This window comes from Mirounga angustirostris, unplaced genomic scaffold (genome assembly GCF_029215605.1).
Source record: "Mirounga angustirostris isolate CCGP_5_RB_7025 unplaced genomic scaffold, mMirAng1.0.hap1 SCAF_3, whole genome shotgun sequence".
Classification (NCBI taxonomy): domain Eukaryota; kingdom Metazoa; phylum Chordata; class Mammalia; order Carnivora; family Phocidae; genus Mirounga; species Mirounga angustirostris.
The window spans coordinates 107,424,155-107,450,672 of record NW_026991711.1 but is presented as its reverse complement, the minus strand read 5'-3'; the positions used below and the strand labels follow the sequence as shown (position 1 = coordinate 107,450,672).

The following is a 26,518-nucleotide window of genomic DNA, read 5'->3' as shown; positions in this document are numbered from 1 at the left end:
GGGGAGGGGCAGAGGGAGAGGGATAGAGAGAATCTTAAGCAGACTCCCTGCTGTGTGTGGAGCCCAATCTCACAACCCTGAGATCATGACCTGAGCCGAAATCAAGTGTCAGACGCTCAACCCACTAAGCCACCCGGGCGCCCTTATTTTAATTTAAAAAGTAAATTATTTCTCAAGGCTAGATTATTTCTTTTTTCCCCAGAAACTTTCTATCAATTGTATATAAACACACACACACACACACACACACACACAACCTCTTCAAAATTTTAATTTCAAATAACATTAAATTTCTAACATTTATTTGTGAATAATGGGCTCTATTTCCTGTATATACTTACAAAATTTAAAACTCCCATTCTCAAAGTTTTCTGTATTTTTAATTATATTCTATGGCAAATAAAAGCTGCAACTTCACTCTTCATTTTAAGTTGCTACAAATCCAGTATTTTTTTTGTGCAAATTAATAACTTCTGCACTCCAATAAAATTTGTATCCTTATTAAAGGAAGTTTTGATAGTAAGGAAAAGCAATTTGATTTGGTATGGAGGAAGGGAAAGACATTACTTTGACTCATAATTCAAATAATTCAAATGTGTTTGTGCCTTTCTTATATATAGCTCAAATAGAGAATAAGAAATCACTATGTGATGTTAGAGCCAAAATACTTTAATTAGAATATGTAAAGGGAAGACAAATGACAGAACATAGCAGCAGAGAAGTAGCAATGGATTAATAGTTGCTGTGTGCCAGGCACTGTTCTAGGTATTGGACATGTGTGAGATTCTTCCGCCCCCTACGAAAGCTCACGGTATCAACATTAGTGTGTGTGTGTGTGTGTGTGTATGCATATGGGTGTGTTTTAGGTAATCTCTCCCAACGTGGGACTGAGATTAAGAGTCACATACTCTGCAAACAAAGTGAGCCAGGCCCCCTGACATTAGTATAGAGATGAAGAGAAAATGGTGATTCTGGCCAATATGGGGCCATGTGAAGGAGGCGAAATTTTATCAAGTCACGTAGATTTTTATTTTGATTCCACATCAAAGGGAAAGAAACGAAAGAATCAAATAGCATACTGTTCAAAGTTACAGGTGTCAAACAAATCAAATATTATTTATTGCAATACTTTATTATGTTAATCACCATACATTACCTCATTAGTTTTTGATTAGTGTTCCATGACTCATTGTTTGCGTATAACACCCAGTGCTCCAATATTGTAATACTTTTTTGATGGCCAAGTGCAGATAAGATATATTTTGCTCTGTCCCTGGTATAGTATTCGCTAACAATACAGTTTTCTTTATCTTTTTGTCCTATATTTCAATCAAACATAGAAACGAATTATCGTGAGAGTGCCTAAGTTCAGCTTGGGTGAAGTATCTTGGTAGAGACAACAGAATCAGAAAGCCTGAATTTGAGCCTTGCCACTCATTCCAAGTGTCCCTGGGAAATTCCTGATCTCTACCACTGAGGCTTTGGAACACCGTTGAGAACTAAATGAAAGATAATTATTATTGCTGTGCTTATCCTTGAATTTTCCAACTCAAAAGAAGGATGTATCTCACAGATTTATTACATAATGAGGGCAACGTGATAAAAAGAGCGGAAGAATTAAGCTGACTGAAAATAGAGAAAGTAGTAATTCACCAGAATCACCTGACGTCACTGCTGGCTCTGCTTAAGCCATTAAAATTAGAGGCATGTGCTAAGCCACAGAATATTGCCTGTGATTTATTTATTACATATGATGTACACGGATTTATTTATTTGCAGATATTCAGGGTTTTGTTGCTTTTATTTCACATAGCCCTTCTTGTAACATCGTCACTTCATATATATGAAGCCAGACGTGTGTTACATGTATATCTGTATCTTCATTTTTTTTGCCAGGAATTGTGTAACATGCAGGCAATAAAAAATTAATTATAATTTAAGCCCTAAAGGGGCTGAAAGTCAAGTAGGGGATATGAATCTATGGCTACATACGTGAAATATAGTAGGTACAGTGCTATCAGAGAGAAACAACCAGACAGTGGAGAAACTATGGGATGAGTATATATTGGTGGAAAACAAGAAAGGTTTCACTTCAGGTGGATTTTGAGAGATTAGTAAAAATTCTCTACGTCAAGGTGGGCAAGGGGATTATAGGACATTATATGATAGTACAAAGGTATGGAGGTAGGTCATCAGAAACAGTCTTAAAAGGAAACCTCAAGAAGTGTTTGTTTGAGTGAATGAAAATACTAGGGAAGTTTGAAAGGGCTATTTGAATGTGTTAAGTGGGTTAAAAAGCAATGTACAAACAACTGATGAATTATTATAGTGAAACTCTTGTAAAAAAATTGTTATGGCCAGAAAATATGACACAGCAAATCACACACTTGAGAGTTTTAAAAAGACAATAAAAGAAATAGAAATAAGAAGTTGAGGGAAGAAAAATTTGTCTTTCTTTAAATGTGGAAAGAATGGAAGCGCTAATTGAGGGTATGGTGATGCTATATTAAGCTCTTCTCTTCTAGATCTTAATGAATGTTTGGTGTTTGGCACATGTTCCCACCAATGTATAAATATGGAAGGGTCATATAAATGTGTGTGTGACCAGAATTTTCAGGAAAGGAATAACACCTGCATAGCAAAAGGTAAGGTTATAACAATGATTTTAAATGCTATTATAACTGCTATAAATATCTTATGGGGGAAAATGATGCTTCGTATTATATTTTAGCAATAGCTCCATGCCTGAAAATATAAATAAATCTCTTTTTAATATTGGCTAATTTGCCAAGTTGGTTTGTTATCATTCTTAATCTAATCTGGGATGGTTTATAGATATGATTGCCAAATACATGGTTACTGTTCAAATCACTTTTGTGCTTGAAAAATCTGTCAGGAGGAGGGAAAAGTTTATAAGCCAATGTGATAGAATATAAAGTATCTTTCCTTATGGCCTGCTCTCAGTGTATTTGAGAAATATTATTATACCGATGGATAAAAATAACAGGTTAAACGTTAGCATAATAAGGAGAATGGAATTTTGAGTTGGAATTTAAAAGGTTTTAAAATAAAATCATGCTTTAATTCAGACCTCATTTACTTAAGAATATGATTTTTAAAACTTAAAAAAACTGGGCATTTGGGACTTTTTTAGGTATGAATTTTCATGCTCTAGTTTTTACTAAATAATATTGTAACAGATATTGTTAGTTACAGGGCATGATTGGACAATGTTAATAAGACAGTTATTACAGGTGGAAAATAACATGATATAGTGGATTAAGGATGGGCGGAGAGGTAAATGTACTTGAATTTGAATCCTAGCATTGCCTCTTTCTGATCTGTGGCCTTGGGGAAGTTATTAAACTCTCTGAGCCTCAGTTCCTTATCTGTAAAATGGAAATATGAATCCCTACTTTCCATAAGAGGAGGAGATAAATTATGAAAGTTTTAACACAGTGCCTGCCATAGAGTAGACAAACATAACCATGTAAGAACTATTAAACCTGTAGGGCTGAACTTTACTTCACAATTTTTTTTTTTTAATTTGCAGATAGAGTATATGCAATTCAATCTTTATGGTTTTATTAATATTTTAATTAGTATATTCAGAATTCACTTTAGGTTTTTACTTGTCTCAATATGCAAATGACATTAGTTTTGTATTGTAGGTTTCAAAACTTCAGGTTACAGGGATCTACTAGCAAGATCCTAAATGATATTGACATTATGATATTTTAATGTAGTAAATATTGACATCTTTTTATAATAAAAATAAAAGAATATTTGAGATATATGAATATTAGAAGAAGACTCTCCCCCCTTAATTTTCATTTCTTTTTTTTTTAAGATTTTATTTATTTATTTGAGAGAGAGAATGAGAGAGAGAGAGCATGAGAGGGGGGAGGGTCAGAGGGAGAAGCAGACTCCCCGCTGAGCAGGGAGCCAGATGCGGGACTCCATCCAGGGACTCCAGGATCATGACCTGAGCCGAAGGGAGTTGCTTAACCAACTGAGCCACCCAGGCGCCCTTAATTTTCATTTCTTAACCTAAGAAAATGATGACTCGATGCATAAACTAAATGCTCAGGAATGTTTGAGGCTTAATGAGTACACAATATACCATCTGAATATTGAGGATCGAAGCATTAGAACATACATAGAACATGTATTGCAATTTATCAAATAGAGATCCCTCTTTATGAAAAGGATATCTACTACAAATACCTAATTTCTAGTCATAAGGTAAGCTTTGCCCTGGGAAAACCTACATCAATACTATTAGAAATGTTTAGGTAAGTGTGTATTAGAAATAAGTCATAGAGACTATAACATGATATAAAATTGGTTGATTTTTACTGAGCAAGAAACTGTGTTAAGAATAATAATTCAAAATAATTTAAGTGCAATTATTGCTTTTACATTAGTTGAAATTTACTTTATTTTTGTATTTTATTATAATAACCTCCAGGCTCTGAAGATCAAGTTCTCTACATTGCTAATGACACTGATATCCTGGGTTTTATATATCCATTCAACTACAGTGGCGATCATCAACAAATTTCTCATATTGAACATAATTCAAGGATAACAGGGATGGATGTATATTATCAAAGAGATATGATTATTTGGAGTACTCAGTTTAATCCAGGCGGAATTTTCTACAAAAGGATCCATGGCAGAGAAAAAAGGCAAGCAAACAGTGGCTTGATTGTAAGTAAATAACATTGACTATTTGAAGGCTCATACTTTTCCACCTCCCAATTTTTTTAATCTATCAATCGCAATATCTGATTATAGGAGGTAATTAGTATATTCAATTATTTCTCCCAATATTCTCCCTATACAGAAATCAAACATTTCCCTACTCATTTATTCTCACAGCTGCATATAATTTAATTATATATTATGGTTTTCTTTAAGTACATTTGCTTTAGCTATGTAAGAATGGTAATGAATAATACCTAATATTTCTAGCACATTTTATATTTTGTATTATTTAGCATTATATTATGAACATGAGTTTTTTTCATCATGAGATAAGATCAGGAATCATTACTTTGTTTTTATGTTAGAAAATAAACTATCAAAATATGCAGGGAATATTATTTCATTTTTAACAATATGAGAAATATACCTCTCTTCTAGGGCAAGAGATCAACTAAATTGTGTAACCATTTCTTCTGACTCCTGGTAACTCTATTTCAGGGAACATCCAAAACAGAGCAATATTGTTTGCTGGTGTATGATGGACATGTTGATTATCATGGTTATTCCTTTTGAGAAAAATAAACTAGAGCATTTGTTTAGATTTGTGGTTGTAGACTGTCCTTTTTTGTTTTAGGGCATGTCGATTTATTGTGCATTTTATATTTTGAGGTAACCTGGGAGAAAAATGACAGATAAATACTTATTTTTATGAGACCTGGCCCATTCCCATACAACCAAAAAGTCAAGTGCTATCACAGTAGGATATAATTGAAGCTTTGTATTCGAAAAGAATCAGAGGTACCTATCTGGAAGTCCTTACTACCTTTTGCGGTGGTATCTACCGTAAAGATTCGAATTGCATGAATACCATTTGATAGAAAGCTGGAATACATTTTTATCAGGTAGATAGCAATAATCTGGTTTTAATGAGGTTATATTACCTTTCTAATTCAGGTTAGATTAAATTAATTGTGAGTAAAAATCCATATATATCAGAGTTGTTTCTTCAACTCCTCCTCCGCCAAATAGAGTTTTACAAAATACCTTTAAGTTCTATTAAGAACAGTTCTAGGGAAGAGGCAAAAAATCTAATAGATCCCTCTGCCTTCCTTCACTTACTCACTTGCTATCAGACCAAAAAGCTGGTTTAGTCTTGGCTAGCTTTAGCTTTCTTTATCTGTAACACACAGTCTGCTTTGCAAAAACATTGCTCTGATGGTAACTAATTAATGAAGTGATAAGGAGTATGTACTGTGGAGTTACATTGCCTGGGTTTTAATATTGTTCCTATTGCTTACTAGCCTCTTAGTTGCTCTGCCCTCTCTATTTCGTGAGGTTTTAGTGAGGAATATATATATATATATATATATATATATTTACATGCATATACAGATTGTATGTTAGTGTTAATAGTTCTTGGCACATAATAAGTACTCTATAGACGCTTGCTATTAACAGGATGATGATGATGCTTCTGATGATGACAATGATGGTATTGATGATGATTGACAAGATGTTCTTCTCTGAGATGCATGTAATCACATGAAAAATTTTGCAACTTACTCTTTTCTGAATTTTTTTTCTAAAAATACATCTTTGACATTTTTTCAGTGAAAATTATTTGATAATTATTTTAGTTTTGTCTGGGGAGATTAATAATTAATATATAACCAGTTTCTTCTAGTGAACAGAGTTTATTATAGACCTAAAGCCAAATTTGCTTATAGTTTGATAACTAAGTTTTTATCCTTATGCATAGAAATATATAAATGTGTATATTTTGCTTATATATTATATATTTATTTACTTGTATATATCTTATATATTTTAAAGATTTTTTTATTTGAGAGAGACAGAGCGAGCACGGTGGGGGGGTAGAGAGAGAGGGAGTTACCAGTGAACCAAATGGAAGATGTTAGCCATGGGATAACAGGATGTCTTGAAAGCATGTTCAGAGATACTGAAAATACTAGAATATTTCCATCTCAGTAAAGTGTAGGAAATATGTTGTATCAGAAATTAGAAGAATATTACTCAGACAACTAAATGTTAACCAAAGTCCATTCTAAAGGAAGGTAATTTTCAATATGATCTTTTTTTGGAAGTCGTGAAGGGAATACTCTTCTATAATCTGTGAAAATGGCTTGAATACTAATTATGATGATAAATTTAAATTTCAAATGCAGTCTAAGTTATTTATAGATAGAAATGCTTATGATTTTCTAGCCCCCTGGGCTATACAAAATGAATGGATTTTTTTTTTCCTTTAAGAAAATTAAATAATTTAAAACATAAAAGGCGACATGATTCAATCTATATGTAAAGCATAATGAGATTTCTGAATTTGAATTTTAGTAGTCAGAACAGAATATGATAGCATTATGCAACAATTATACATACTTTCTGGCAATTTATCATTTTTAGTATGAAGTACATGATGACAAGCACTGTAAAGTAGGTCAATGCTTAGAGAAATGCAAATGATTTTAAAAATACAGATTAGATTTTTACCATTAAATAGCTAAATATTCCTGAGCAAAACAAATGGTTTATCTGATCTACCTAATTTTGAGAAGTGAATATGAGATACCATTTTTGGCATATTCTCTATTATGCAAAAGAGCATTTCAGAATGAAAATGCTTATAGTTTTATTCATTAATAATCATATCTTTTCTTCAGTAAGTTGATTAGGCAATTATTTTTCCCTGAGAGCTTTTAAGAAAATATCCAACTAAGTTTTATTTAATAGGTTTCCATCTCTAATTGGGGACCTAGTTATAAACCTCAAACCCCAATATATGGGTTTGTGTACATCACACACACACACACACACACACACACCCATACACACACACACAAGTGCATAGGTATGCTTTGTGCTCACAAATAAGTTCATGTGTGTACACAAGTTTTAGCAAAAAACAAAGTCTTGGGGGGCGCCTGGGTGGCTCAGTTGGTTAAGCGACTGCCTTCGGCTCAGGTCATGATCCTGGAGTCCCGGGATCGAGTCCCACATCGGGCTCCCTGCTCGGCGGGGAGTCTGCTTCTCCCTCTGACCCTCCCCCCTCTCATGTACTCTCTCTCTCTCATTCTCTCTGTCTCAAATAAATAAATAAAATCTTTAAAAAAATAAATAAAAAATAAATAAAAAAAAATAAAAAACAAAAACAAAAACAAAAACAAAGTCTTGTTTTAGGACATTGGAATACTAGTAGAAATTGATAGTTTCTTTTTCCATTTTTTAAATTAATTTTCTTAATTACTATAAATTTATGGTAATCATTATAACTTTACCTTGAAATTGTCTACATTTGCTTCTGAAGAATACTTTTCAAACCATCTGAGTTTATTCAAACCATTTAACAACTACAATCATTTATTATGATTTCTTTGGAGGAAATCTAAAACTGTCAAATCATTAAGTTATTTCCATTATGTGACTCATTGCTGATTGCATAAGACAGGCATTCAACAATGTATGCTTTTTGGCATTAAATGGTTCTGTAACAGTTGTGATCAATATTCAAAATTTTATTGAACATAAATCTTATAGGAATATATAAAACATGTGATTCCACAATTAATAATTCTAAGGATATTATTGAACATATTGTATAGCATTTTAAGGTGAACCAGTCAGATTTTTTCATTCATACCCAAAGCTTTATTTAAGGAGTTCTGTTTGTTAGGTTTAGTGTTGGGTTCCTAGGATACAAAATAATAACAAAGTCTTATTCTCCTGAAGCTTATATTCTGGGGAACAAAGACGAAGTCAAGTAAATTCATAAATAAATAAATACCAAAAATCCTAATTTTGAAAATTATATTGAAGGAAATACATAATGGACCAAGAAAGAAAAAACTCAAGTGTTGTAAGACTTCTTTGAATAGGATGCTCCATAAAGGCCCATTTAAAGAGATTTGAGTGAAGACCTAAAAGATGAGGAGGAAGTAATGTCGTTTATGTCTAAGACAACTATTTTACTTTTATGTAGAGAATGGATTTGGTGGGGGAAAAGCTGGAACAGAAAGAGACCACATAGGAGGCCTGTGCTCCAAGTTGGTGCACAAATGGTGGTAGGTTGTGGTATTATAGTCTCAATGAAATGGAAGGGAGTGAGTATAAGTTTAACAAAGTTTGCAAATAGAATGAATGTAGAAGATGAGTATAGGGAGGACTCAAGACGTAGATTTTACAACTTGATGGGTAGTGAAAATGGTAAATTGTGGGTTTGGTTTCAGTCATGTTAAGTCTGAGATCTAAGTGAGGGGTTGTAAGAGTGAATTGTCAAATAGTGGTGTATTCAAGGCTTGATCTAAGTCTCTGGATTGGAGATATGTTTTAAGGAATAGAAGAATGGACAAAATATCCAGGACCATGAAGCCTGGTTAGATTACCAAGAAGAGAGTACAGGTGAAGTAAAGAAGCCTGGAACCAAGCTCTGAAGCCAGGTTAAAATGACGACAGTGAGTGGGAAGTGAATTAGGAGAATAGAAGAGAATGTAGTGTCACAGAAACTAAGACAGGAGACTATTTTGAGAAAGAGATTGAGGTTATATTTCTAGCACTGCCAAAAGATCAAGTAAATGAGGACAAAGAAGCGTTCAGTAAGTTTCGTTACAGATGTTAATTAAGGACCTTGACAAATGCTGAAAATTGCAGAGGAAGCAGACATCAGAGAACACTCAGTAGTTCTACATCAGTGGTGCTCAACTGAGGATGATCTCCCACCACGGGGGACATTTGGCAATGTCGAGATACTTTTTTATTGTCACAACGGAGGAGTGCTGCTGGCATTCGGTGAGCATAGTAGAGGCCAGGGAGGCTACTTAAAACTCTACAGTACATAGGCTAGTTCCTCATAACAAGAAATGATCCTGACTGAAATGTCAATAGCTGAGAAACTATTTTCTACATAGTAATATCAGTCTCTCCAACCAAACTTTAAGTAGATCTTTTGTGTTTGTTACATCATTTTATGTAATAATAACCCTGAAATAGAAAATGATTCTAAGATGAATCACCAATATAGTTATTATTTTATTGGTCTCTTACTTCATTTTTTCTCACCTGAGTCTTTCTTGCTACATCTTTTTCTCCTTCCCTCTGAATATTAGAATGCCTGTAGGCCCCGACCTTGATCCTCTTTATTCTACCTTTTCTCACTTCCTTACAGAGTTTATATAGTTTAATGGTTTAATACATACCCACATGCTCACAGCTACCAAATTGCTATCAGGCTCTGTTCAACTGCTTACTTTGCTTTTTCTTTTGGAATTTTTAAAGATTTATTTATATATTTTAGAGATAGAGAGTGCACTTGAGTAGGGGGAGGGGCAGAGGGAGAAAATCTTCAAGCAGACTCCCCGAGGACAGGGAGCTGGAGGATTTTAAAAAATGTTCCCAAAATAGCATGCCTAAAAATAAACATCTCATGATTCACAAAATCTACTTCCCCAATCTCATTTAATGGCAAATCCATTTTCCAGGGGCTCAAAGTAAAAATCTTGGAGTTACGAGGTACCCGGGTGGCTCAGTTGGTTAAGTGGTTGACTCTTGGTTTTGGTTCAGGTCATGATCTCAGGGTGGTGAGATCAAGCCCCATGTTGGCCTCTGCACTCAGTGGGGAATCTGCTTCAGGATTCTCTCTCCCTTTGCCCCTCCATTCTCAAAATAAATAAATAAATCTTAAAAAAAAAATCTTAGGAGTTACTATTGATCCTTCTTCTTTCATAATTCCCAAATCAGGTGATCCTATTGAATGTACCTTCAACATATGCTAGGAGTTAACTACCTTACATCAGCTTGACTTTAAATACCTACTTTTAAATCACCATCATCTTTCTTCTGACTTAGTGCAGTAGCCTCCTAACTGGTCTTTTTGCTTTCCTTCTTACTTACCACACAATCACCAGAATGTACCTTCTAAGACATAAATTAGATCCCATGACATCTCTGATCAAAGATATCTAGTGGTTCCCCATTCAAAAGACAAATTTCTCATCCTTACAAGGGTTTAAAAGATCTGGTCTCCTCTCTGACTTCATCTCCTATTAATTTCTCCCTTATGCTTCTCCAAGGATGCTTTGGTATTTGTAAAACCTATCAGTACCTACTAATGTAAGGCCTTTCCTGAAATGTTCTCTTAGCCTAAGTGTTCTTCAGCTGGATATCCATCATGGCTCAATTCCTAAACTTCTTCAAGAATTTCCTCAAATGCCATCTTATGGATACATAATGTATTGATAATTGCAATCTATTGTCCCACTCCCACCCTGGATCCTCAACACACTACTCTTTTTTTTTTTTCACTCTTACAGTACATATCTTTATTAAACTAGTATATAATTTACTTACCTACTACATTTATTATTTTCTCTGAACCTTACCTTGCTGTAAGTAAATTTTCCCATGGCAGGTATTTTTGCTGTTTTGCCCACTTCTATATGTAATCCTAACATCTAGAACAGGATTTGTCATAAAGTAGGTACATAGTATTTTTTAAGGGTTACAAGCAATAAATTAATTGAAAATCTTTGGTATACATGGCAATAGTATATTGATCTTGAAAAATTATACTTTACAAGTTATTCTTCTCATCCTTGTTTTCAATTCATTATAAGATCAAATATTTTTATCTCCAGATATATCCCATTTTTATCCACTTTTCTCTCACAAAAATTCAGATTACAATTCCACATTTTCCTTTCTAAGGTCCATTCAGTAAGCCTCCTCTGATTATCCTGTATCCACTTCTTGTCCCCAGTCCTAAGCTATTTTCCACATTATAGCCAACATAATTTTAAAACATTAATATAATCATCATATCTCCCCCACTTAAATCCTTCCAGTGGTTTTCCATTGAAAACTCATTGGTTTATAAGCCCCTCCGTGATATCAGTCTCATCTTACACCATACCCTTCCCATTTCCTTACACACCTGTGAACATACACATATATACCCACAAACACACTTTTTTTTTTCCTAGCCATAAATACACTATATTTAATTTCCAGGAATGCAACTTCATTTCAGAATCTTCAAGCATGCTCTTTCCTTTGCCTCTCTTAATTATCCCGGTGAACAGAAGCTCCTTTATTAAGAAGACATCATTTTCATTATTATTACTATCATTAACATTGGTCTTGCTTAGGCATTATAGATCTTAGCCCAAATAACATGTTTTCGAGTCTTTCAAAATTGAACCAACTGTTACTGTTTGAAGGGACAGGCTCACAGAAAGATGGACTATTATCTAAAGAAAGTCAATTGAATGCCCAAGAAGTGTCATTCAAGGTGACTTCATTATTATTCCACGTTCTGTTTAGACTTATGAACTGGAATGTTAGTTTGTTTAAGGAATAATAAGACAGTAGGAAACTAACTTTAATGAAGCTAGCCAGAAAATGATGTATAAAACTTAGCATTGTTGCACACACACACACACACACACGCACATATTTATAATCTGAATATATTTGATGTATGAGATACACTGAACTACAAGAGCCTAATGTATTTATTCAAGTATATAACATACAGGGTTATGTAAGTTTCAGGTGTACAATATAATGAATGATTCAACAATTCCATACATTAGTCAGTGCTCATCACATAAGTAAGCTCTTAATCCTTTTCACCTATTTCACCCATCCCTCCCCACCCCCATTTCTCCTCTAGCAACCACCACTTTGTTTTCTATATTTAAGAATTGGGTTTTTCTCCTCCTTTTTTCTTTGTTCAATCCTTTTGTTTCTTAAATTTTACATATGAGTGGAAATCATATGGCATTTTTTTCTCTGACTTATTTCACTTAGCATTATATCCTCTAGATCCATCCACATTGTTGCAAATGGCAAGATTTCATTCTTTTTTATCTAGTAATATTCCATTGCATATATACGCCACATCTTCTTTATCCATTCATCCATGGATGGACATTTAGGTTGCTTCCATATCTTGGTTATTGTAATAATGCTTCAATAAGCATAGGGGAGCATTTTTGAATTAGTGTTTTAGTTTTATTTCAGTAAATGCCCACTAGTGGAATTACTGGATCATATGGTAATTCTATTTTTAATTTTTTAAGGAAACTCCATACTGTTTTATGCAGTGGCTGCACCAGTTTGCATTCCCACCAATAGTGCAAGAGGGTTCCTTTTTCTCCCCATTCTCACCAACACTTACTGTTTCTTGTGTTTTTTATCTTAACCATTCTGACAGGTGTGAGGTGATATTGTGCTTTTGATTTGCACTTTACTGATGATTAGTGATGTTGAGCATCTTTTCATGTATCTATTGATCATCTGTATGTCTTTTTTGGAAACGTGTCTTCCCATGTCCTCTGCCCATTTTTTAATTGGATTATTTGGGGTTTTGGTGTTGAGCTGTATAAGTTCTTTATATAAAAGCTCTTTATAAGAGCCAAATTTGTACATAATTATATACATATACATATGTACACACACACACATATATATCTGCTCCATATACTGAATATTTCTGTCATCCACAAGATGCTTACTTAATGATTCTGGAGACAGTATCAACATTTGCTTCTGTGACTCTTTTTCTATGTGTTTATTGCTGTCTTAACTCCCTTTCTTATTGATACATGATTTATCCAATAAGGTCAACTTCTTTTGTCTCTTTAAGGCATGGGCTGCAAACCAGCTATATGGGTAAGATAAATGAGTGAAACAGATTTGACATAACATTAGGGACCCAGGTAAGAGAGGCAAACTCAATACATGTTCCATTAAATCAGGGGGCAGCAGCTGATTGACTCTGTTTTTCTGTAATGTTGCCCTGCTTTTTATATACTATCTTATATATCCTCAATTTTTAAGAAAAAAACAACTTGATTCTTTTTTTTACATCATTAGTTTTTGATATAATGTTCAATGATTCATTAGTAAATGCTAAAAGAAAAAGAAAACTTGATTTTAAGGTGATATCTTAATTTTAAAGTTAAAATATACCTAAAAGTTTTGTTTACTTGAACTTAAATTTAATCCTCAATCTACCACTTTGCAATCTCCACTTTCAGATAGCTCTGCTTTCCATCTCAAGTGTTATGCTTGTTTAAATTGTAAATGTCAGAAGACACCTTTATTCCTTAATTCTGGGGGATGATATCAAAATTGCTCCCATAAGTACCAACAAATTTTTCACATACTAATGCATGAAAATTCACTATTAGCATTAGATACACACTTAAAGCTATGTAAAATGCAGGCTTACATAGAATGGATAATATTAAACTGCTATATAATTTAATGTTTACAGTCTGAAGAATTTTACAGATCATCTAATCCAAAACCTTTATTTTATATATCACATAATTTATGGAGAAACTAGGATTATTTTATGCCAAGTTTCTGATTCCAAATTTAATGTGCTTTTTAATCTTCCATATCTTTTTTTTTTTACCCTAATAGTGTGAAGAAGGTTTTGAGAGCCAGTTTTGCTCTTTTCTCTCTCTCTTTTTTTTTTTTTTTATTTTTGGAGGGAGGGTGGTAAATGACGGATAAGTTTAAAGAATACTGAGTGTGCTAAAAAAAAAAAAAAGACAAAGTCACATACAATATTGAGTCTATAATCCAAAGACAAATGTGGTCTTTTTGGAAATTGTCCAAGAATTACATACTTTTATTTAGTTTCTTTTTCCCCCTAAGAGGAGTTTGTGCCAGATAGACATGGTCTTAATGTAGATAAATAAAGGTTTAAAATTACTCAAATTGAAATAATCTGTTCTTCAGAATAAATTGTAGATAGAAGGCAGGGATTCCCTTCCTGAAGTGTTTTTGGAACTCTTACACATTCTGACTCCAAATATAACTTTTTCTTGGTTCTTTTGGATTTCCCCATTGCTATATGAGCTTCTAGATTGAAATAATATTTATCCACATATCTTATAATATTATTAAGCCATATAAATTAGTAATGTTCAGAATTTGCATAGTCGTTATTTTACTTCTATTTCCTGGTTTATGAGAATTTAATCTGATTCATATATTATAGGCCAAAAGTGTAAATAGCCTTTTCATTTAGTGTGATATACACCATACACACACACACACACACACACACTTTAGAGTGGCTTTACAGCTTTGTTTTAATAGCTTTACATTACAGGATAATTAACTTTAGTAAAATGAGCCAAATTTTCTTTTCTTACATGAAAAAAATAGCACATAGATAAAATATGTGACTACTTCAATCTACCCTTGTGTTAACTGTATTTTCTTAAAGTATATTGCTAACTATAGGAATTTTTTTTTTAAAGATTTTATTTATTTATTCATGACAGACAGAGAGAGAGAAGCAGAGGGAGAAGCAGGCTCCTAAGGAGCAGGGAGCCTGATGCGGGACTCGATCCCAGGACCCTGAGATCATGACCTGAGCCGTAGGCAGACGCTTAACCATCTGAGCCACCCAGGCGCCCAGGAATTTTTTTTTTTTTAAGATTTTATTTATTTATTTGAGAGAGAGAATGAGAGAGAGAGTGAGAGAGCACATGAGAGGGGGGAGGGTCAGAGGGAGAAGCAGACTCCCTGCTGAGCAGGGAGCCCCATGTGGGACTCGATCCCGGGACTCTCAGGATCATGACCTGAGCCGAAGGCAGTCGCTCAACCAACTGAGCCACCCAGGTGCCCTATAGGAATTGTTTTTTAAAAGAGGACAGTATTTCCACGGTTCAAATGCTTGAAGTCCCACTGCATAGATTTTCCTCTTTCCTTGATTTAAATCAAATGTCTCCAGTGACTTATAGCTTTAGTTTCCTGAAGCTGGAATTGTGACAGATACCTTACAATCCAGAGCTGTAAAGGATTAGTAGTTTAAAGTAATAACCTGTAATTTTGTTACAAGTCTGCCAATTTTTCTGTAAGATTTAAGTGTTTCATTCATTGGACTAATATATCTCCACAAAGAAGAATCCCTCAGGCGTCAAAACTTTGGCTGTGTATTTAGAGAGCTTATTAGGAAAGAAATCATCTGCCTGGAGAAAGCAGTCAAAATGTGTCTTCCACTTTGTGCAACAATATGAGCAACGCTTTTTGTTGTCAGGGTAACTGCTTGCCTCTACACTCTCTTCAACATGACATATTTCATTAGTGACTCTAGCTCATAGGCCTGTCTGTCTAGTGAGCTAACCAAAGGGGCAATGAGAGTTTTATATTTTCTTCTTCTTTTGAATCTGATGTGTCTGTTTGTTTTGTTTTGTTTTTCACCTCTTTAGAAGCAAATGGCTTAGCTTTCCTGTTTTCTGTTGTCCCATGTCAGACTCCATTCCTCTCCCAGAACCTGTTTATTTTACTGTGTTTGCCCACTTTTTGTATTCACCTGTTTGATTTTGAACCTCTCCACAAATTGTTTTTTTTTATTATATCAAGATCCAACAGGAATTTCCACCTTCCACTCCCCCGCCAACATCCATTTAATACTAGAGTCCCTTTTATATGCTAATACTATTCACAATCCTGATCAAACTGTGGGCAATAGAGAGGGATTATTTCATTCCTATGGAACTCATTATAAAGGGTGATTTCCTAATTTGGCCATAGTTTCCTTGACAATGGGAGCATCCTGTTGCTTTCTTGTTATTGTTCTTTTTCTGTTCAGTTCCTCTCTCTTCAGTGTTGAGAATCATTGAGCATTCAGTATGTTGTGAAGTCAGTGAAGATGAACATCTGGGAACATCTTCACCCTGATGCCATTATTCTCTGAGAATCATCTTGTCACCGATGATTTATGACCATAGGTTGAATTTATTGGGTGTGATGTCCTTTACCCCATATTCTAACTACTTTAGTTGATACTGGAGTGACATTAGGGATTCCTTGATCAGGGAACCAGAGAATAAATGTATAGATTTAAATGACTCCATCAGTATCTCTTTGTGATTAGCAGTGGAAAGTAACATTTTTCCCTTCCCCTAAGCCATATTTTTTACCCTAGTAATGTGACATAAATTTGATTTATCCTTCTAGAATTTGCCATTAGTAGAATTTTCACCAGTCTGCTTACCTGATCACTTAATCAAACTTCTGAATGTTCTATGAAAATAAAGAATTCAGGTTTTTAATTGTCTGCAGTCCAGGTGTAGAAGTATAGATTGGAAAGATAATCAGACTTTTTTTTTAGAAAAAATAATGAGTAAAACAAAATGAAAATCCTAAATTCAAAAAAGTGGAACTTTGCATGGAATGTGTCCTATTTTAGCAAGGATACTCTTAGGATAGGAAATCATGTGTATATATTTACATCTGATAAAGGGAAACTAGATATTTTTCTATGCTCATGCTAGATAACCAATATATTTTTTTGCATGCTGAGGGTTCGCTTCACTAGTGTTAGAAAATGATAAATATGCTCCAACAGACCCTAACCAGCTTATAATGGTTATTTTCTTCATTGTCTGTCATATTTATAAATCTATGACTTACCGTGACATACCCATGCCATTGTTCATATATTTACTTTTAGACACTGCCAAAACAGGAAAAAAATTACCGTTAATTTAAATGATACTGGAACATTTGAAAATAATCTTGTGGTTTGGCTAGGACAAATATTTATATTCTACCCACCTATGACTATTATTTATACTGTTTCTAAAGCATATTGTATTGCAGAGTGCTTTTTGTTACACATCACTGAGCTATCACTGGGTAGATGGATAGTATTTATTGTTAGAGTTGAGGAATATGTTACTATAAATTTCATAATTTCAATTTTTAAATCAGTAGGTGAAAAGACTGATAATAAAGGTCGTTAGAAATTTCTATGGGTTCTGTGTTTAGTTCAGGCCATATTTTCCTTCCTTGAGAGCCCAGTAATCTCACAGCAGGCAGTGGCTAGCAATTCCTGTTTATTGATATCTCATGTTCTTTTTTTGAGTTTAGTTTCTCTTCTTTTAATCCAAGTCCACTCACTCGTTCAATAGAATTCGTTCTCTAGTAATCCACACAAGAAACTGTCATGTGTTAAAAACCCATATTTCCACTGGTTGCCAGGTCCTAATGATGTTCTTACACATTGACCACATGTCTAGTTATAATCACCTTCAAATAATTGTTTCCATTCTTGATATAATACCCTGGGAATCCTTTCTCACTTTTGGTTATGCACAATAAACCTGACTATGTCAAATTAATTATGACACTATTTCCTACTGGAAGTGATCAAATTAATTGAAGGGCACAGAGCATACATTATTTTTTTTGCTGTCTATTTGCAAAGAACTCCCTTACTTTTCTGTCTCACAATAATTCAATAATACAATATAAAGCAGAAAATCCAAGCTAGTAAATTTAATATAAATGACAGATATTGTACCTTTCCTTAAAATATGTTTGAATACAGTATCTCTCTAAATGTGTCCATCTGTACTAATACTTTTTTGCAATTTTTAAATCAAATTCTATATGGTGAGGATGCAGAACAACTGGGACTTCCTTAAATTGCTGAAAAGAGTGAATATTTGTACAAACTCTGAAAAAAAAATGCTAGCAATATCTATCCAAGCTAAGTATATGTATACCTTAAGACTCAACAATTCTATTCCTTGCTAAATACTCAACAGAAATGAATGTTTGTGTCCAGCAAAAGGCATGTACAAGAACATTCATGACTTTGGTTTAGTGGCCTAAAATTATAAATAATCCAAATAGATATCATCAGTAAAATGGTGAAAAATTGTGGCATATTCATAAAATGAAATACTACCCATCAATAAAAAAGTATTAGTAACTGGCATGTACAACAACATGAATGAATTTCATAGATACAATGTTGAGTAAAAGAAGTCAGGAATAGAACAGTATAATACTATTTATATGAATTTGTTTATTCTATTTTGTTAGACATCGGAAGTATGGTTAATCTATTTTGTTAGACATCGGAAGTATGGTTAATCTATTTTGTTAGACATCGGAAGTATGGTTAATCTCGAGGAATACTGACTAGGAGAAGTTATAGGCGAAGCTTCTATAATTCTAGAAATATTCTAGCAGGGTGGTGGTTATACAAAGACAGTGCTAGGTTAAACTCCAATGAGTTGTGCACTTAAGATTTGTGAAATTAATAATATCTATAAAAATTAAGAATAAAATGGAGCATTTTTGATATTTAAAAAACCCGTGTAACAATTAACACCTGACCATGTTGATATTATTCCCATAAAATATCAATGTATACAGACCTCCCCTCTACCGCTTTGCTTTTGAAAATACTGTGGTGTTGTTTTGTTTTCTTTTAGTGTCCTGAATTTAAAAGGCCCAGGGACATTGCAGTTGACTGGGTTGCTGGAAATATTTATTGGACTGATCATTCTAGAATGCACTGGTTCAGTTACTACACCACTCACTGGACCAGTCTGAGGTACTCTATCAACGTGGGGCAGCTGAATGGCCCCAACTGCACCAGACTCTTAACAAACATGGCTGGAGAACCCTATGCTATTGCTGTAAATCCTAAAAGAGGGTAGGTTAATGAGCTGGCTATTTATATTTCTTGATATGCATATCCATTTTTAGATATTTTTCCCACCTGTGCTCTGTAGTTTTCTTTCTATAGTAAGTGTTCAACATATAATAGATTCACAAGACTTCTAAAACTCCCTCTACTTCTATACAAAAGCATGTCCTCTTCACACCAAATGGTGACACAATATATATGTTTTCCTGAAAGGCTGCTACATTATACATTCTATGTAGGTATGTGTATGTGTCTTATATGGACATTGCAATGAACGCATAACCTGTATTGTTAACCTAAGATTGAATTTTCAAGACATTAACCATAATATTGAACATATGAAGTGTAGAGTATTAGTATTTTGGCTATTTGTGATAATAAAAGATGTAGGTGTATGGATGAACAAATTTAAACAATTTTAACACAAATCTTTCCTTTCCTTTGCTTGAATTGTTCCTTTTTTACTCTTACTTTTTCATTTATAGGCAAAGACCAAAAAGGAAAATAGAGAAATGTTAAATAAAACTCCTAATCACCCGCCCTTAGTGGAGGCTCCCAGTCTGTAGGTTTAGAGTAGGATCCAGGAATCTGCTTTTTCAGGGACTCTGGGGTGATTCTGATGCACACAGTCTGAAGAGAAACTGTTTTGGGGAGCAAGTTGAGTTATAACAGCAGTATCTGCAAGCTAACCAACTTGACCTGTCTCGTCAGGATGATGTACTGGACTGTCGTTGGGGACCACTCCCACATAGAAGAAGCAGGAATGGACGGTACTCTGAGAAGGATTTTAGTACAAAAGAATTTGCAAAGACCCACAGGTATGATGTATTTCTGACACAGTCTAGAATGTGGAGCAATATGATCAGCATATTAGCGTTACAATTCTTTCTAGGTTTGTTGGCAATATAATCATTTTTACAAGCAGATAAAATAACTTATAGTATGACTTTATGAAAGTCATTAACATTTCATGTTGTATTTTTCCAACTTGAAAGTCAAGGGCTTATCATACTGCCAGTGATATTATGGGGATATTATTTGAAAATTGCTTAAGTTGCAAGGCCATTTGTAGGATTTCACATGCATGGAATTTTGACAGTTTATAATGTATTAGGGTATTTTTACTTATATATGTTAATGATGCTGGGATAGATGATAATATCCTACAGGATCATAAACTAAATGGGCAAAGAGGTGGGAAAACAAATAATTTCTGTAAAAGGCAGACATCATGGTTCTTGCCCTTTCATTCACAGCTCTTTTTAATTGGGCTTTAATATCCTTCCCAGCTATATCTTCCAAACTACCACTCCAAACTCTCTATACCCCCAGGACTGTTCAGGAGCTTGTGTGGTTTTTTGTTTTGTTTTGTTCTGTTTTGCCTGCCTGTTTTTTCCCATTGCATTTGCCTCCCAGGCTCCCCATCTAGAATGCCCTTCTGAATTTTGTGCACCCAGCTGAATGAATCGTACCCACCTTATAAGGTCTAACTTTAACAATTCTTCAACAATAAAACATTTTCAGAACTGCAGGAGCCACAAGGAGTTCATGCCACACAGAACATCCCTGCCCACTATACCCCAAAGGAGAGAATACATTTCTGGAACACATATTATTAAATAATTATGCTTATGTAGTTGCAATTTTATTTCTATTTGGCACTTACATTCTTAACTGTTAATGTGTCGTAGGATTTTCCTTCAACTACATTGTTTTTACTCTTTATGGGAAGGAGCAGTCTTTGGGAATTAGTTCATTTACATAAGTTTGTCTCCAGTCACTGATTTAACAAGTACTAATTGAACACCCACCTGGTATGAGGAATTGTTCCAGATGCTGAAGACAAGTTCTAACTCTAGTGAAGAGATTACCAACTCTCATGAAACTTGCCTTCCTCCAGAGGATAGAATATTTAATATACATCATGTCAGATACTAATAAGTGCTATATACAAAAGAATGGGTGCTATGTGGGGTGTAGAATTATGGATTATCAAAAAAGTCATCTCTAGAAAGGTGATATTTGAGAAGAGAACATCATAGAGGTGGCAATCTATGTGAATATGTGAGCAAAGAGCTTTCCAAACAGAGGAAACAGCATGTTATGAGTTAGGAATGAGCTTAGCATGTGTCAAGAACAGCAAGAATGTTAGTACACCTAGGAACATATTAGCAACTCAGGAAAATGGGAGAAGTGAGGGTGCCCAGATGGCTAGGCGTAGATCATCTGGGGGACATCAAACACACTGTTAAGGAATGAATTTTATTCTCCTTCAAGAGGAGAGACATGGGAGGCAACTGAAGAGGCAAGTGGCGTAATATGCTCAAACATTATTTTCATTTTTTTAAAGAGCTTTAACTTTTTATTTTTTTTAATTTTTAATTAATTCTGGACCTACAGAAAAGTTGCAAAATTAATTTTTTATTATTATGTTATGTTAATCACCTACAATTAATTTTTTAAAAAGATTAACAACTTACATGATGTTAACTTACATAATCACAGTATATGTAACATAATTTTCATTTTAAAGAAGGATTCTGGCAGCAATTTATAGAATTGCCTGTCAGAAGGTTCTTAGGAAGGCCTGAGACAGGAATTCTTGTAAAGGTTATTTATGAGGGGAGTGTTATTCAGGAGAAATCTGTAAAAGATGGAGAGAGAAAGGGAAAGATGCCAGAAAGACTGTGTCTCAGGTAAACTCTCATTTTGGCTTGAGCCACAGGGGATGTGCTTTGGAGCATAAATCCCATGGCAGGGAAGGGGTCCTGTTTTATATGCTCCATCAGTCATTGGTTGACCTTTGGGCTCTAACTTCCCAATCGAGGCTGCTGCAGTCAGTTGAGGACAATTCTCTGGGGAAGGAGGGCAAGTATGATTCCTTAGCTCTGAACCAAGCAGGTAGTAGATAGGTATTTGGTATTCTCTCCAAGACTGGAAAACTGTGTGAAAGGTGTCACTTGAACAAGTACTTGAAGGATAGGTAGGCGTATGAAAGGTTGGCAGATAACCTATCATGGTGTAGATGTTATAAAAGTGCTCTTTGAAGTCAAATATACCTGGTTTTGAATCCCAAGGGATTACTTACTAGCTATGAGATCTCAGAAAGGAACTTATTATTTTCAAACTTTGATTTTTATCATTAGCAAACCAAGGGATAATAATAACTAACTTAAGATGTTGTTGTATATATTAAATGACATAGCACTCTGAGCCAGGGGCTGCAATGTAAAGCTACATGGCACATTCTATGATATTAGGAATCATGACACACCTAGAAGGGGACAGGATAGGTAATGTAACATGAACTGAGAATAGAGAACTTTGCATGCCAAGGTGTTTTTACATGATTTCTTGGTCAATAATGAACCTGTACAATTTTGATTCAAGGGGTGTTGTGAATAAGGTAGGTCTCCAGACTTATTGCTTTGGTAGCATTATGCCAATGAAATGAATAGATACAGAGCTAAGAGACCAGCTAACAATCCATTGTATGGTCCTGACAAGAGCAGAGAATAACATAACTAGAATAGTAACAGCAGAAAAGGGGAGAATGTATATGGGAGGCAAGGCAGAGTTAGCATGGTAGAATTTATCAAACGCATATGAGAATAGTGGAAGAGATAAGAAATGTGTCAAAGAGGGATAAAAAGTCAATAAATTTAACCATTCATATAATTATCTTATTTCCTTCATTTATCCATCCCTCCTTTCATTAAAAAATATTGGATGCTCACTATATGCCAGGTACTATTGGTCATCAGAAGTATGGATCCCTGCACTCACAGAGCTTAAATTCTAATGTGGGGGACCATAAAAAGAAAAAACAAAGAAGTGTGTTTGTATATGTGTGTGTAAATGGCTCTGATAGAGAGGAGTGGGTGCAGCATGCAGCAGGTGTCACATTAATTATAGTGGGGAGGAAAGGCTTTTTGAGGTATTGATGGTTAAGGTTAATTGCTAAACTGTGTGAAGACATAGACATGGGGGATGATGGTGCAACGCAGAGTGAAGAATGGGACCAAAGGCCCTGAGGTAGAGAAACCAAAGAGCATGGTAAATGAATTGGAAACAAATTGGAAAACAGCATGAGACAAGGCTTTGGGAGGTGGGTAGGGGTCAGCCCATGCAGGATCTCAGAGACCATGACAAGTACAATTGCTTTACGTTAAGTAGATAACAGGATCTGATCAGACATCCACAGGGACATGTCAAGAAAGGAGTTGGTGTGAGGCTCTCTACCCCATGTGACTGGGCATATGTGAGTTTTCTTCTCAGCAACTCTGCTTTGAAAACTTCTGCCTCACTTATAGGCAGTAGACTCTTAGGAGCCATTTATTCACTCTTTCAACAATATTTTCTGTGTGCCTACTATATGTCAGGGATAATGTTAGGCATTTGGAATACAGGAGTGAACACACAGATCCCTCTTCTTCTAGTGGTTATATAGTAAAAATATAATATTTTTAAAAGTAAATTATAAAGTAAGTTATGAGTGTTTTATGCTATGGAAAAGAGAGTGAAAATAGAGCAGGAAGAAGGGTCAGAAATGGGGGTGTGTGACTCAGTCAGTTAAGCATCTGCCTTCAACTCAGGTCATGATCCCAGGGTCCTGGGATCAAGCCCCACGTGGGGCTCCCTGCTCAGCGGGGAGCCTGCTTCTCCCTTCTCTCTGCCCCTCCCTCCCCACCCTGCTCATGCTCTTGTGCTCTCGTGCTCTCTATCAAACAAATAAAATCTTAAAAAAAAAAAAAAAGAAGAAGAAGAAGAAGAAGAAGAGTCAGAAATGGTGGAGAGGAGTTTGCCATGTGACATTATTAGGTATGGAGAGTAGAACCTTGAGAAGGTGCACTTGAGTAGACTGTGTGGTGCTGTCAGTCACAGGCAAATGTTGCAGGTGTGGATGAGACCCAGCTGTCAGTCAGATGGAGATATCACACAGGTAATTGAAAATTTTAGTTCTTGAGCTTAAAGCTTAGGGTTTAAGCTTAAAGCTTGGGGAATTAGCAAAGAAAGCTGATATTTAAAGCTGCTGGAGTTGTTAAGATGGACAACGGAGGGGAAGACAAAGAGGCTTCTTAGGGTAGAATTTTGTGACATGCTTATATTTAGAAGAGACCCAGTTGGCACTGAAGACTGTAAGGGTGTTTGAACAGTTGGAACGAAGCAATAGAATTCAGTGTCACAATCGCTGAAGGAAGAGCTTCAAAAGAAAGATGTAGACCTTATTGGGTATACTATAGTGACTTACACAGAGAAAATATAAATTAGCAGAAAGAGCATAAGCCCTCCATTTATATAGGCTTGAGTTAAAACTGAGCAACCTGTATAAACTTTGGAGCATCAAATTTCTTATTTATAAAATATATATGATATATTTACCTTATAGAGAATTTGTAAAAATTTATTTACTTTTTAAAAGATTTTATTTATTTATTTGAGAGAGAGGGATAGAGCACAAGTGGAGGGTCAGAGGGAGAGAGAAGCAGATTGCCCACTAAACGGGGAACCCGACACCCCAGACCCTGGGATCATGACCTGAGCTAAAGGCAGATGCTTAAACGACTGAGCCACCCAGGCGGCCCTGTAACAATTAATTTAAATCAGATGTTAAAACTAATATAAATTGATTAACATAATTCCTTTAATATCTAACAGGCTAAGAATAATTGTTAAAAACAATGTGCTGTGTACAATGTTAAAGCCTCGTATTATTCCATATAATGTCCACCATAACTCCCTAGCACTGATAATTATTTCTATTCATATTTTAAAATGTCATTTAGTATATTTTGTTAATTTGATTCATTTTTTCATTGTATATCAGTTAGAATTCTGCAAGATTTTTAAAAATCCACAAGCCATATATAAAAATCTATTACTTCACTTCATGCCTCCCTGCTTAATAAGTGACTTTCTTAATATTGGAAATGCTGGTTTTGTATTCCTAAGCAGGATTTTATTCCATCAGGCAAAACATCTCCCAATGTTATCTTTACAGTGATTAATAACTCCTGAGTATTGTCATGCTACATGTTATTGATATAAAAATGAGTCAAGAACAAATCTCATGCAAGCTTTAGGAAATAATAAATAATTTAGATTTTGTAAATAGCCTATTCCTAGAGCATGATAATGAACAGCTGGAAATAAGTTAGTCATAGTTCTGCATCTGTATGTATATGTACATATTATATGTAGAGAGACATGTGTACTTATACATATGTATCCTTGAGATATCCTTCTATGGAAATACGTTAATTACTTCTGTCTTCCCAGAAACATGACCTGTTTGTACCTATTTTTTTTCTCTCTTTTTTCTTGGTATATGTTTATAAATATTTGCCCTGACTCCAAGGTTATTATATTGAAATCAGTAACTATAATAACACTTCTGTTTCCTGCCAAGTGTAATATGTTATTCTTTACATTTTGGGTTCATTGGAAATGCTATCTTTCATTTCTGAATTCATGAATGAATATGTGCACAGAGATGCTGCACATCTGATTATACTCTGTACTTTAATAGGGTATAGATGATATCCACAGGAATGAACAGCAATAGGAATAGATGTGAACTTATCTATCCCTTTATGTAACCCCTAAGTATTTCAAGGTTAGAATTGTACTATCCAGCTGAATAGTCAGTCTACCCCTTTGCTAGCCTTATGTTTCCTCCCTACCAGCACTGCCATTACATACTTTCCAAAATCATGATGGGAATACCTCGATTCTCTGGGCTTTCATAGCACTCATTATCTCCATAGTTGATACTTCATCATCTACTGCTTTAATGATATAGTAGAACATGAACTCTTTAATGTATATTCTATGTATCCAATAAGACCACGAACAACTTAAATCAAAACCATTACCGGTATTCATATGTACCTTGAAGAATATTATAGTGCCCATAATTGGTGTGGGCTTAAGAATAATTATGTACTGAATGAATGAAGAGATGAATGCCCACAATTTTTAACACTCTAACTCATGGTGCAGTTTTATAACTTCTTTTGACAAATGGCACACTTGTTTATTTTATTAGACACTATGTTAAAAATGAAAAGCATAATTTATCTTCTGATTCAATCAATTGTGTGGTGGTTGAGAAGCATGCACCATGAGATTAGGAACATGATCTATTTTGTTCTTTGCTACGTACCTAGTACCTTACAGTGTATAGTACAAGGGAAGTGTCTTGTGAATACATTTGGGTTAATGAATGATGTGTCAGGTAAGGACAATTTCCAGTTTCTCTCCAGTAAGAGAGCATGTAAGATTACGAGTTTGATTTAAATAACATATTATTTGATACCTAGA

At 34.6% G+C, this 26,518-nt stretch overlaps 1 protein-coding gene across 1 annotated transcript in view; it reads left to right on the top strand.

Moving 5' to 3' along the window:
* Positions 1-26,518, top strand: part of LRP1B (LDL receptor related protein 1B) — a 1,839,752-nt gene that overhangs the window by 1,724,717 nt on the left and 88,517 nt on the right. Inside the window, exons 76-79 of the mRNA XM_045868938.3 lie at positions 2,526-2,645; positions 4,472-4,713; positions 18,978-19,201; positions 19,907-20,013. Of these exons, the coding sequence (XP_045724894.2) occupies positions 2,526-2,645; positions 4,472-4,713; positions 18,978-19,201; positions 19,907-20,013 (693 nt within the window). The remainder of the gene's footprint in view (positions 1-2,525; positions 2,646-4,471; positions 4,714-18,977; positions 19,202-19,906; positions 20,014-26,518) is intronic.